The sequence below is a fragment of the Anser cygnoides genome, chromosome 7, assembly GCF_040182565.1.
Source record: "Anser cygnoides isolate HZ-2024a breed goose chromosome 7, Taihu_goose_T2T_genome, whole genome shotgun sequence".
Lineage (NCBI taxonomy): Eukaryota > Metazoa > Chordata > Aves > Anseriformes > Anatidae > Anser > Anser cygnoides.
In genome coordinates this window covers 4,904,795-4,917,956 of record NC_089879.1, presented here as the reverse complement: position 1 = coordinate 4,917,956, position 13,162 = coordinate 4,904,795, and the positions used below count along the sequence as shown (strand labels likewise).

Sequence of the window (13,162 nt, the reverse complement as noted above, 5' to 3'; positions counted from 1 at the left end):
CTCCCTTCCCCCTGCCCGTTGCATCTCAGGATAATCTGTTGGAAGCTCAGATTTATTTGATGACTAAAGAAGGTGGTACAAATAACCCCTTAAAAATTTAGATAGGACATGAAAACCACCCCTAACGCTTTTTCTGAAGTAAGAGACAAAGTCTTTCTTTTTTGAATAAACTATGTGAAGGTGCCATCAAAGATGTAAAATTTTTTTTCCTATTTTTCTGTAGCATGTTAAGGCAGGATCCAAAGGATGAAGAATGCCTCTGTGGTTAGGAACAGAGCTGGGCTTGAAGTATGAGTCTAGGCTGTCAGCTGGTATTCCTAAAACCGTTAAAATTTTGCAGCAGCATGCACTCTGTTTTTCTTTAAGCTGTGAACATCTGGCCAAAGACAGTACTAGAACTACTTTGGTTTTTCTGAGTAGAATAGGAAATTAAAAGACGACTGGGGCACCAGTAAGGAGGAAGTTTCCCTGATTAAATTCTTCTCATTGAAAAACACAGTGAAGTCAACGAGGAACAGAGATCTTAGGATTGTTCTTCTAATTCTAAAGTAGGTTCATTTTCACAATATATAAAAGAGAGAAACTGTATTTCTTGTGTCCATGGTGAAACACAGCAGTTTGCTGAAGTGTTAAAAGTAGGAAGCAAGGTTGGGGTCAGCTGTGTTAAACTTGAAGGCAATGTAACTCTACAGCAGGGAGGAATGTCCTTTCAAATGTGAGCAGCATTGAGGAAACAGCAATAATAGAAAGAAACTGCACAGTTGCAGACAATTTGGATACAAACTCCCAAATTTATAAAACTTCCCTAGAAAAATGAGGACTTTGGCAGCATAGGCAGAGACTAGTGAAATAATCCGTCCTGTGTGGCACACGGGATACTGCAAGGAGCATAAAACCCGAGAAAAGTGTTGCACAACACTCCGAAGCAAACAGATGCTTTCGAGCTAGCAGAGCTTGATTATGAAATTCGTCTTAAGACAAATAACTGCCATGTCGCTAAATGGGAACGACGTGTGATACGGCTGCTGAAAACCGTAAACACCAGAGGAGGAGGAAAAACTTTTAGGGTGGTCTGATGTACAGTGTCGGGGTTAAAGGAGGGAGGTTTATGTGACCCGTGCCCTCACCCACATCCACAGGGGAAAGTGGAGGTGGCTTTTGTCTGGAGACCCACTTCACCCCTCCAAATTTGCCTCTGCCTGCAGGGATGATTGATCCCTGTAGCAGGTGCTGATGGTTTGGCAGCAGGTGCAGGAGGGAGCACTGTGAATTACTTTGTTTTGAGGTGTGTCTTCTACCTGCACACTTCAAAACCAGCCGTGAGGCACTTGCCACCGACTCTGACACAGCCCCTGTGTCACGGAAATGTGCTGAGGTCTGGAGGTTTTCCTTCCCCAGCGTGACCAGGTATTTTTCTTTTGGCATCTTAGAAAGAATTTGGCACCTAAGTGATAAAGCATTAATGAGTTTGGGACCGACCTCTAATTTGTGGCTCTTTCACTTATGTTTCCTTCCAGCATCTTACTAATAACCACTTGGTTTGACGCTTTTAAATCAACAGGACCTGCCCTCATTCCTTCAGTGGTTTCGTGAGGCAATGCAGCGTCTGTGTCCTTGTGGTCAGAGGGGATTTGCTTCTTTCCCTGTGTGTACAAACTGGAGGAAGCTGGAAAGCAAACTTTCCTGTTTATGTATCAATATTTTAAAAGCCCACATTTTGTAAAACCAAGCTACTTGAATTCCAGATGTAAGTGGCTTTTCTCAAATGCCTTTTGACTTTGAAATCTGTCGCTGGATATTGCATTGCTTCCTCTTGAGTCTCCCATCAGGAAGCCCTCTTATTGCTTCCAGAAGTCTTCAGGAGCCATGGAAATGAGCTAGCACGTGAAAAGCTTGGATGCTAGCTCCTTGGTGCTCCTCAGGGTGGGCAGCAGCGCGGGGACGATGCTCTGCTCCTGCACTCCATACGGCGAAGTGCTTGCTTCTGGGGCTTTGCTGCTTTCCAGCGCCACAGCCCTCATCCAGCCCCCTGCCCTGTGCCCCTCTCTTGCCTCTACAGGAGTTTTTTGTGTGTTAGTATTCCAGTTTCTGTCTTAAGTACAGAAAATGTTACCATATTCATGATGTGCTACAGTGCTTCCTTCCGTGCACATTGAAAACAGCCGTGCATGCAGCGCAGCTAACTGCCTCTGCAAACACGGCTGGACAAACATAGCTTTTACTCCTGCTACACTTTATTTTAAGGAAGAACAGCAGCATCTTTCCAGGTAATTGAAATTCCAGTGACATAGCAAAACTATGCTTTGCCTCTCCTTTTTTTTTTTCTTTTTTTTTTTTCTACAAGCTTCCCATGCTCTATATTTAGATAAGGAGACTTGGTTTTGTTTTTCTAACTATAGATGAAATACTTTCAGAGACTTGTAATGCTTTCAGTTTGGTTTTTCATTTTCTTTGGCATTTTGTCAAGCAGTTTCTAGATTGTAGATGGCACTCTACATTTTTTTATGCTCATGGCCTGTGTTTGTTTTTTCGCTATAACATATTCTGAAAGTTAAATAGTTCCACTAATGAGAACAGAAATGCAATTCCCAGGGAAGTTGCATGTTTTGCCAGAGTTACGTACAGCTGAATTAGTGTACCATACAAACATCTGTTTCTTTTTGACCTGAAAATAGAAAGCATGAAGGCAATCTGTCAGTTTTTAACACAAATTGAGCTCAGAACATTCGTCTCCATCGGCTTATTGAACTGCAAACCGTTTTCTGCACATTCATGGTCTTCCTGCCACGAGCTAAGGGGATGATCATGCAGAGAGGGGATTTACTTTCTTTCTGTACCAGCTTAGAGGCAGATTCATGTATTTCACGGATGAAAAGCTTCCAACCGAAACACCTACTGCTTATGGTCCTCTGCCCGACTCGAGTTATGTGGCTAATAATGCGTACCAGGCCAACATCTGGCCTCTTGCTGAATGTGTGTGCCTTCTCCGTGCGTGTCCCGGCCTTCTCCGTGCGTGTCCTGGCCTTTTCCGTGCATGTCCTGGCCTCTTCCATGCGTGTCCCGGCCTCCTGTGCCGAGCTGCTGCCTCCCACCCACTGATAGCTGCGTTTTGTTGCTGGATAAACCACCTCCCGTGGCGGCGCGCGGCTCGCTGTTTCGTGGGAGTTCTGTTTACCCAGGGCCTGAGTCAAATCCCTATATTAAAATGTGTGGAGCGCTTCGGGATGAGAAAGGCTTAAAATATTAACGCTAATTAATGGCTCCCTCTCCGGCTGGGCGTAAACAGTGAGTCATGTGCCACTTATGGTTTTGCATGTTTGGTCCTATTTCTGGGTGCTCGCAGATTTGTCTCGCTCAGCCAACGCTGATCCCGGCAGAAGCCCGAGGGTTAATCAAATGAAAAATGGAGGGAAAGAAAAGAAGTTATGTGTCGCCCAAGGTCATGCAGTGAGTCACTGGGAAAGCTGGGTTTAGGCGCTGGGTGTTTCTGCCTCTCTGTTCATCACACTGCGAGGCATGCTAGCTTGCCCGGGAGTTTAATTAACTGCTGTGGCAAATCTGTAGTTAACCGAAGAGGATCACGAGTTGTAGCAGTAGCTACGTCACCCTTGAGACCATCAGATGTTGTGTGAGAATTGAAGAGTGTCCATTTAAGCATGGGTATGAAGGGTCCGGCACCCAGGCACTTGAACCAGCCCTAGAACTAGCCCAGGGCTTGAGGTGGAGGCGAGTGAGGGCACCAGCAGGGCCCCTGGCAGGGCTGCAGGAGGACGTACTCACCGTTTGGTACCCAGGCAGTTTTTTGGATTTGCACTAATTTCACTTCCAACCCCTCCCCTGCCCCCAGAGTAAATAAATACTTGTATATATTATATATATATTTAATAATTGAAAGTTTAGTTCTGAATATTTACATGCAATGGTGTGAATTTTGCAGCGTGGTGCAGGTACGCTATAAGAAAGTGTTTCCAAAGCTATGTGAACCCCCATGCCTTTCCTTTACCTCGTAGACTCCAGAGCTCTGTAGCTCCTCATGAAGCGTGCTGAGCATCCTCCTTGTTCTGGGGTGTGCAAAGACACCTGGGGGGGCTACACAATGGGTAAAAATTCATTGCCTTGATGAACACAATACAGCAAATAACTATGCTTGTAGTTATTTTGAGATAGTGTATTTTTGCATAAGGCTGTGTCTTTTCTAGAAGCATACTGCATAGAAAGCACATTTTCCAAAGCTAGTTTTCATGCAGAGCAAGGCAATTTTTGCAGATTTTTGTTGCTAGCAAACGAGAGGTTAGCCTAACTCTTTCCAGAAGGCGTGGTGAATCACAGAGATGACCCACGCCAATCCATACAGTGCTAGGCTCTCAGCTGAAGCCTGGCTAGTATAGGCACAGGCTTGAAAACTCAGCACAATCAGAAATAATTGTATTAGTCAGAGATTGTTCCATGTTTTTTCTTTCTGCTGCCAAATGCGATTTTGGCTTCGTGACTGTTTTTGTAACTCAGGAACATTGTATAAATCTTAACTTTGTATGGAACCGATCTTATGTCTCTATTAATGAAAGATTTTTTTTTTCTTTTTTTCAATCTCTCATCCATTTCATTTATTTATTGTGTCCTCTTTCTCTATGAAGTATGTGTTTTCAGTGCACTGGCATATAAATAAAAGACACTTTTTGCCCTTTTTTTTTTTTTTTCCTTTGTGAAACAAGGCAAAGCCGTGCCAGAAAGAGATGCGCTGCTTGATCAACGGCATCTTGAAAACACGTGCTACGTAAGCTTAATAGCATCTGGAGACAAGGAAGGGCCAGGGTGCTCCCTCTGTCCAAACAATACCCATATGGAGCCGTTCGCTGCATACGCTGCGTGCTTCCCAGCACAGCTAAGCATAGCTGCCTCTGTCCTGCTGTACTGGAGGGGAGCCTTGGAGTCAGGTCTGATGTAGGAGCTGGCCTGGGATGTTGCTGCTCATTCGCTGTGTTGTGGACAAGATGGGGAAGCTCGGTATAGCCCTTAGATCCTTCTCAGAATCAAACCACAGCTTTAGATGGGTTTATCCATGGCTGTGGCACTGATAGCGATACAGATAATTATTTCTTAATAGTAGGGCATTGCTGCTTGGGAAAGCTCTCCTTGAAAGATAATTAGAAAGGGAAATGTTTTTTTCTCTTTCCCATATTGCCGATTCCGTTGCTCTTCCAACTGATTCTGTTTAACAAGCAGTTGGTTAATTATTTTCTTGCAGTCTTGAGACCGAAAGATGAAGTTTCCACAGAGTATCTGATCCTGTCTGGGATTTGGCAATGAGTTTTATTGAAACAACATGTTCATCTCAGTAAAATTTTGCTGGTGGGATTGTAGCGAAGTCGGATAAAGGATACTCAGAACCAGGCTTGTAAAATATTAGAGCAGTAACTTCTGTATCATCAGCAGCATATAGTGACACGACTGGTGTCTTCTTTTTTTTTTTTACTTGTGGACATTGTGCATCTCCTAGGACACTTGAAATAAAACTGTAGGTGAAAAATACAAAGCAACGTGCATTTGGTTTAGTTTAGATTAGTGGATTTTTGTCCCAAGGGGTGAATCATTGATACATGCTTTTGAGGTGCTGATGAAAAAAGACAGCTGAAGAGCTAGCTAGCTCTTGATTTCCAATTTAAACACTTGTAGTATTTTCACTTTTTTCCAAAATTTAGAAGTGATTCAGCTTTTGTTAACTTTTAAAGCAAAGTTATCACTAACTTGGGAATATGTACAGATAATCAGGGCATACTAAATACTTCCTGTGTCTTTGCTAAGCGAGCACACGGTGCACCTTTATGATCCCATTATGTAGCCTGTAACTTGTGTGCTCTGGAACAGGAATGGGCTAAAAAGGCACCTTTACGTGTTTCCAGGAAGGAGTGAATTACAAGGAAGGGTACTAAGCCAATTTTCACCTTCATTTTAGGGAGCTCAAGAACACCCCAAAGGTACCTCCATGTTTATTAAAAGTGTATGTTACCCATTTGAAAATTGGTTAATCCATAGCTTGGGCATCTACTGCATCTAGAATCACTGGCCTAGTTTGGAAGTTTATACTAATGCCTTTTTCTCTTTGGGGCTGCGTTTCTTGAGCAGAGGAAAGAATTTTGAAGTTAGGTGATCGTGTAGGAAACCTATCTGTAAGTTAAGTCTACCAAGCAAATGATAGGTCTTGGGAGAATTCTGGTTTGATTTAGGGTTCAGTACCTTTCTAATCCTGAAAAAGGCTAAAGTTGAAACCTCGAATTATACATGTCCTAGTCCGTTGATAGGAATGGAAGCGGTCTAGTGCAATGGTTAAATACCTGGAAAGGATCAAGGTCATTTAGGCTAAACTTGAAAGAATTAAAAAATGTGCAACATCACTGAAAGGGTAAAGAGTGACTTTTAAAGATGTGAAGCAAAGAAGTGAAGCCCAATGCATATTTTACAAGCAGATGATAAAAAAAGGCAAAGTATTTCTTTGAAATGCTGTCTGTTGCAGAATGCCCTTAATTGCTTTGTGAGCAGGAGGCCCTGGGGACTTCCCTGCCATTTTCTGATCGCTGCTCTTGGAGGGGAGGGGGTTCTGGTCTACTGTGAACCATCTGTTAAGCAGCAGCCAGTGCAGCTCCTCTACAGATGTCTTGGAGAAACAATGCCGAGTTCCCTTGATCCATTGCATTGGCAAGGGTGTTTAGATCCAACCTTTGCTTTTTTTTTTTTTTTTTTTTTTAATTGCTGTAATTGCTGGATTTAGGAATGTTTTCTGTGTCAGTGGGAAGATCTTTAATAATGTAATAGTTCATGTTTAGAGATAAAATCTTGAAAGGAAAGTATACTATCCCTTTCTGTCATAAAAGAAAACTACTATAAAGTCTTTAAATCTTAACATCTTCAGAAGAAGACACCCAGTGTATGTAGGAGGCACTCTAGCTGTTTAGAAGAGAGAGTCCATTAAGCAATAAGGGAGATGAAACATTAGCTTGTGTCTTACAAGAAGATGAAATGCTTTAAACTACGCATATGTTTGTTTGATACACTTTGGTTGTTGCTTTCATGACTCTTTAGTGTTCACCCTTAAACAATTTATTATTTTTACATCAACATCTGTTGTCTAATTACTTCAAGAAACCGTTGGAAACAACTCATTCATGGTATCATCAAATGTTTGTTTTGTACAACAGTGCATAAATATTCCTTTGGTCTTGCATTGTTTTTGATTTAACGGGTACCTGTTGTGGAAAAAGCACTCCTACAGCCTAAATAGCACTCTTTAGATCAGGTGTTCATTTCTGCACATAGCCACGTGAAATATCCAACATAAAAAGAGCGAGCCAAATTCCCAAGCGATAAAAGCCTCTTTTTTTCCTCTGCTTTATTCATGATTCTTGGTGGTGAAGAATTTTTTCTACCTGCATAGTAATGTCTTAACAACATCTGATTTTTTTCTTTTTTTCTTTTCCATTTGTAGGGTAAATTGCCAGTACTTCTACTTGGTCAGTCTGGAGACTTGAGGCCAGGAGAATTTGTGGTTGCAATTGGAAGTCCATTTTCACTTCAAAACACGGTGACAACGGGGATTGTTAGTACCACGCAGCGTGGAGGAAAGGAGCTGGGGCTCCGCAACTCCGATATGGATTATATTCAGACAGATGCCATCATCAATGTATGTCCTGCTTTGAGCCTTGTCCCGCTGACCTCTTAGATTTCTTGAATAGTTGCTTTGAAAATTTCATCAGTAATATAGTTCTTAAGAACAGTGAGTAGAGCTGACTTTTCTTTTATCCCTGCAAATCTGGACATCTGCAGGGCAGCAGTACTTGATTGTTATTAAAAAAAACCCCGAAGGGACCACACCAAGTACAATGTCTGCCTTCTCTTCAAAACTTCTACAGATTGCAAAGGAGGAGGCAGTATTCTCTGGCGAATAAGTATCTTTTCAAAATCCATCATTCTTTCTAAAAAGAAGCCAAGCTTACTTTAAGAATTCAAGTTTGTTTCTGCATTAAAGCAAAACAATAGTTTATTTTTTTCTACTGTTGGCCTTGTAAGGGATCTTCACTGACAGCTCCTGGAGCTGTATTAAAATCTTGTAAGTTGCTGGTGTGGTGCTATTAAAACCAAAGAAAAAACTCAAATTTCTTAAGTTATTTTGGCAAGAGAAGAAGAACAAAGTATTTGCAAAGCTCAGCTAAAAGGGGGAATGTTAAGTGATGGTTAGGGATTTTAAAAGCGTTCTATTGCATGTATTTAATAAACAATGAAAAATTGGTACAGAAACGTTTCAAAAATTTCTTGAATGTTTTGCTTACCATGGATTAAAAAAAGTAGATATTAAAACATGTTCTTGCCATATTTATTTTCAGTATGGAAACTCTGGAGGACCCTTAGTAAATCTGGTAAGTTTCTTTAAGTTTGCTTAATGTGAAGCTTGTTACTTTTTAGCTTAAAAACAAACCAAGCACACCAAAAGTGTGATTCAGAGCTTTTGATATTTGGCTGACTACACAAAATTCACATGGTTCTTACTAATCACTTGTCTGTGTTTATGTTGGCAATTCTCAAGCTACACTAGGATTTCAATATTTAAGGTGTTTATAGTTTGCATAGTTTTGAACAAGTGTAATTCCCAAATAATTTGCTTGTGCCTTTCAAAAAGTAAAAAGCACATTTTAAATTTGAGGTTTTTGCACTCAGTGTACCGTGCAGCTAAAAACTGTGGGGTACTTTTGCATACTGAAGCTCAGTTTAATGGTTCAAAACATATCTGCCCCTTTATTTCGAATTGCGTTGACAGGGTAGAAAACCCCACACATTTACCAGCATATTAGGGCTTTTATTTGCTGATAATGTAGAAAGTAGTCAGAGCTTCCTTAACAGCAGCTGTGGATAAGCCCAAGGGAGAACAACTGAGGCAGGTTTCAAAACCAGACTGCTGTGTGAGAGCTCGTGGCTGGGGACTGGCAGAGGAGAGGCAGTTGTCCTCAGCATGGGACAGCACAGACGGGAAGAACGCCTGTCGAAGTTTCTGCTTTAGGGATTTGGTGACTTTTTTCAACCCAGCTCGCAGTACGACTTCAGCACTAGTAACCTGCTTTTTAAATGTTTTCAAAAGTTGGGTGGTTTTTGTGTTGAATAGGTCAGAAGCTGCTGTTACCTCTTCCCATCCAGAAACTTTTCAATAGAAAATTATTTTAAAATTCATACTTATTCCAGTATATAGAGAAACAGGGCTAGCGGCGTTGCTAACAGCAAACCCCTCAGCTCTTCTTGTGCACCTCTGTTGAAGGGGAAGCTCTCTTGGAGCCACATTACTGGGAAAAACTTTAGTGGTTTTTTTTTTTCTATTTATCATTATCCAATATTTACTCAGACCCTCAACTGCCACTCAGTGCCATGCTTTGCAGACACCCTTGCTGAACGAAACAGGCTGAAATTCACAGTAAAGCATGGTGCTAACCTGATGCACGCTGGACAGCTGCCAAACTCTGACTTCTCTTCTGCTGGTGTGAATACGAATATTCACATCTGTTTTCCAAAATTGTACAATACTGTCTATATCAGTAGGTGATTCAGAGAAATGACATTAAAAGGAAAATTGAAAACCAGCTACAAAATGCGTTATGCGAATTTTTCCTTCTGATTGCTCGGAAGAAATCATCCTTTTCTCTTCAAGACATTTTACATTTGCTAATAAAAATTTCTTATTTCTCCAGGATGGTGAAGTCATTGGAATAAACACGTTAAAAGTTACAGCTGGGATCTCGTTTGCTATCCCATCTGATAAAATCAAAAAGTTCCTGACTGAATCCCATGACAGACAAGCTAAAGGTAATGTACTTCACTGCTGTGAAAGAGAGAAATGTAAAAATAGTAACACAACAGAAAGCTTACAGCCCTTAAGACTCACTTTTTGATAAAAGCAATTGATAAAGACCTGTTTTCCTTTTTGCAGGAAAAGCGATAACCAAAAAGAAATACATTGGTATACGAATGATGTCTCTAACACCTAGGTAAGTAAAAGTGCTAATTCTTTACCTTACTGAGCTCTGATCACTTTATGTATTCGGATCAATCTAACAACCTACAGAAACAAGCAGAAAAATGAGCCAGCAGCATGTACCTCACTGTAGGTGCAGTGACAACTTTCACCTAACTTCTGCTGTCTTTTTTGTGTGCGTCCATTACATGGTTGAACTCTCCTGCAGGCTCTTGTATGAGGTGTTGTTAAACAACTCCCTGGATTTTTGTTTTCCTTAAGGCTTCAGAAGAGAATATTTAGCAATTGTTAATTTGTCCTGGGGCTCCACTACTGCTGTTACCATCTTTCTGTGCTATCACCAGGGTCAAGGAGAAAATGGGACAGTATGTCTTCAAGAAACACAGTTGATCTTCTCTATCTGTTGAAATGATTGTCTTTGCCAGAAATAGTCATTAAAAAGTTGTATGTATGCAAAAAGTATAGTAATTCTTGAATTACTTTTAAGGGTTAAAAGAGGTTGTGAGATGTCACATCAACAGGTGTAAAATACCTCAGCTAGTAAATGTTAAGTAAGTTAACCAAGTGAAAATCCATGATTTTTTCACCATCTTGGCAAAATATTTTTATGGATGTTTCTTCATTTTCCAGCAAAGCTAGAGAGCTGAAGGATCGCCATAAAGACTTTCCTGATGTTGTCTCTGGGGCCTATGTTATTGAAGTAATTCCAGAAACACCAGCTGAAGCGTAAGTTGGAGTAATTTTTCTCAAAACCACTGCCACTGGCTTAAGAGGTAACAATAGAGAATGTTCTGTGCTTAGCTAGCTATCTTGGTTATGTTAAATGAACAGAATTGTGACCATCTGATAGCTATTAGGTTGTCAGCTTGAAATCAGTTTGTGGTTTTAGTTGGGTCCCCGATCGGCAATAATGCAGACATGTCAGCGCATTGCAGCAGAGCCCTGTCAGAGTTCCCGGTTGAAAGGGCAAGGAGTCAGTGGGTGTGAAAACCCAATTTTCTCTTTTCTCAGCCATCGCTTCTAAGATTTCTGCTGTACCAATGCCAGAGCTGAATTAGAGCCGCTCGCTTGTGCATGCTCCCGTGGCCCTGGAGGCCACCGGTGCAGGAGGGCAAGGGAGAAGTTTCGCTTCTACCTTGTGAAGATGTCTCTCTCTCAGCCCCAGCACTTCGGGTGCTTGGAGCTGGCATATTTTGTCATGTAGAGAGAGAGACTGAGAGGATGGCCATCCAAAGGCAGGCCTGGCAATTAAAATGCAGCTCTTTCTCCCCGACTCGTAGTCCCCTTATGTATGGGTGTCCCCATTCTCCTGGTTTTCTCTCCAATGTACCCTGTGTAGACATGCTGGGTAGACATGCAGGATTTGAGTTGAGGGTAGAGGCCTGTTGAGCTGCTGGTGTGAGAGACTGGGATGATCTGGGATGGATTCTCTCAGGAGAATGCTGAAAGTCATGTCTTCAGTAGGCAACCAGATTTGTTAGTGGGTTGAAAACGTTGGCCAAGGCATCCTGCTTGCAAGAGGCACTCATGTAAGGCATTTTCTGCGGGCGGAAAAGGCCTATGACTGCTCTGTGGTTTTGTAAAAAAGGATTATGCTGAAGGGCTGAATCATGTCTGATCTGGTTTCTCGGTTAATATTTCCATGACTTGGAGCCAGATTGTTGTGCAAGACTGGGCAAGACATTCTGGTCGATGGCATCCCTCAACACCCCGTTTCCCAGTCCCAGTAACCATCTCGACAGCCCCAGGCAGAGGAGCCACGCTGTGCCGGCCCCACTTCTGCTGTCTCTTGCCTTGCAGTGCGCAGAGGTGGTGGGGTTTTGGTTTGTGTCTGGTGCTTGGGTCAGGAGGAGGCTTTCTGGGTGCTATAAGCAGGCAGATGAGGAGAAGGACACCCATGCATTTCTATTGACTGGGCTAGATCTCAGCATGTGTTGTTCTTCTTAGGTTTAAAATACGAAGGTAGATGAAGTGACTGCCAGGCTGTGTGTGGAGAATGGCACGGCATGTCAAACCTGCAGATCTGCATCGCTAAATAAACTCGTTTTTTTTTTTTTTCCCATGGGCCTGCTGTGTCTTTGTCTAGCTGGTAGGAAGTCAGAAATATCCGGTGATCTTCTTTTCAGAATATTGTGATGATGGTAAAACGGCAATTATAGTAATTCATTGCTTCTTTGTCTTTTCAGTGGTGGCCTGAAGGACAATGATGTGATTATAAGCATCAATGGACAGTCGATAACTTCAGCCAGTGATGTCAGTGACATTATTAAAAAGGACAGTACTTTGAACATGGTTGTACGCAGGGGTAACGAAGATGTTATGTTAACAGTAGTTCCTGAAGAAATTGATCCCTAACCAGAAACATGAGCTGGATTTCATGTTTTCTTTTAACAGCATTGGACTGCTTATATTCTCTCTGTGCTGGTACAGGAAACGTTAGACTTCTGACCAACATTCTGCTTCTTCAGTGGATTAGTTTTGGCCAACAGAGTAACTTCTAATAGGTTTAAGGTGCAAAAATCTGTGTAATTTCACATATTCCAGATGATAATTTTTCCTTCTGTATTATGTATACAATGTATTCTTTACTGGCTATTACATCCCCGCTTAACAAATCGACATTTGCTTCCCTGTGTTGAATAGATTTACCATTATTTCTGCTAAGATTTAAACAACCCCCACGCACACAGTGTGTGTTGTGGTATTCAGGTATTTATAGGTTAGCTGTGCTTTAACTGGAAATACCATTTTAAAGAAGTAGTTGATTTAAAAGACAAACACAATTGGGTAAAAAGTTTGGTTTATAAACACAGAAATCCCAACCGAAATAACCCTTTGAGAGTCCCATGCAGGATTTTAATACTATGATATTTTCCTAGTGTTATTAAAAGAATTCAACAGTTCTTCTTTTTGTGAGTGATTCATTTTGCTTCCCCTTATGGAGTGTTTTGTCTTTGAACAACACATCTGCCTGAAAGGATGTTCAGATGTTCTCATTTTTATCAGCATAAACCAAAACACTTGGTTCTCACTATGTGCTTGTATTTGTGCTCTTGTGCATCTGCTTTTCTCAGCCTGGCTGGCTCAAATTTATCATATTGGCTATCCAGTGCTGCCTGTTTTCCATATGTCAGTATGTTTTCCTTATCGTTT

The 13,162-nt window shown here is 41.5% G+C and overlaps 1 protein-coding gene across 1 annotated transcript in view; it reads left to right on the top strand.

Annotated features, from left to right (window-relative positions):
• The window catches only part of HTRA1 (HtrA serine peptidase 1), a 31,256-nt gene extending 18,344 nt beyond the window's left edge, over positions 1–12,912 (top strand). Inside the window, 6 exon segments of the mRNA XM_067000489.1 lie at positions 7,481–7,675; positions 8,376–8,408; positions 9,726–9,840; positions 9,965–10,022; positions 10,640–10,735; positions 12,196–12,912. Coding sequence (XP_066856590.1) covers positions 7,481–7,675; positions 8,376–8,408; positions 9,726–9,840; positions 9,965–10,022; positions 10,640–10,735; positions 12,196–12,364 — 666 coding nt within the window. The 3' untranslated portion in view covers positions 12,365–12,912.
• Positions 12,913–13,162: the final 250 nt, after the last annotated feature.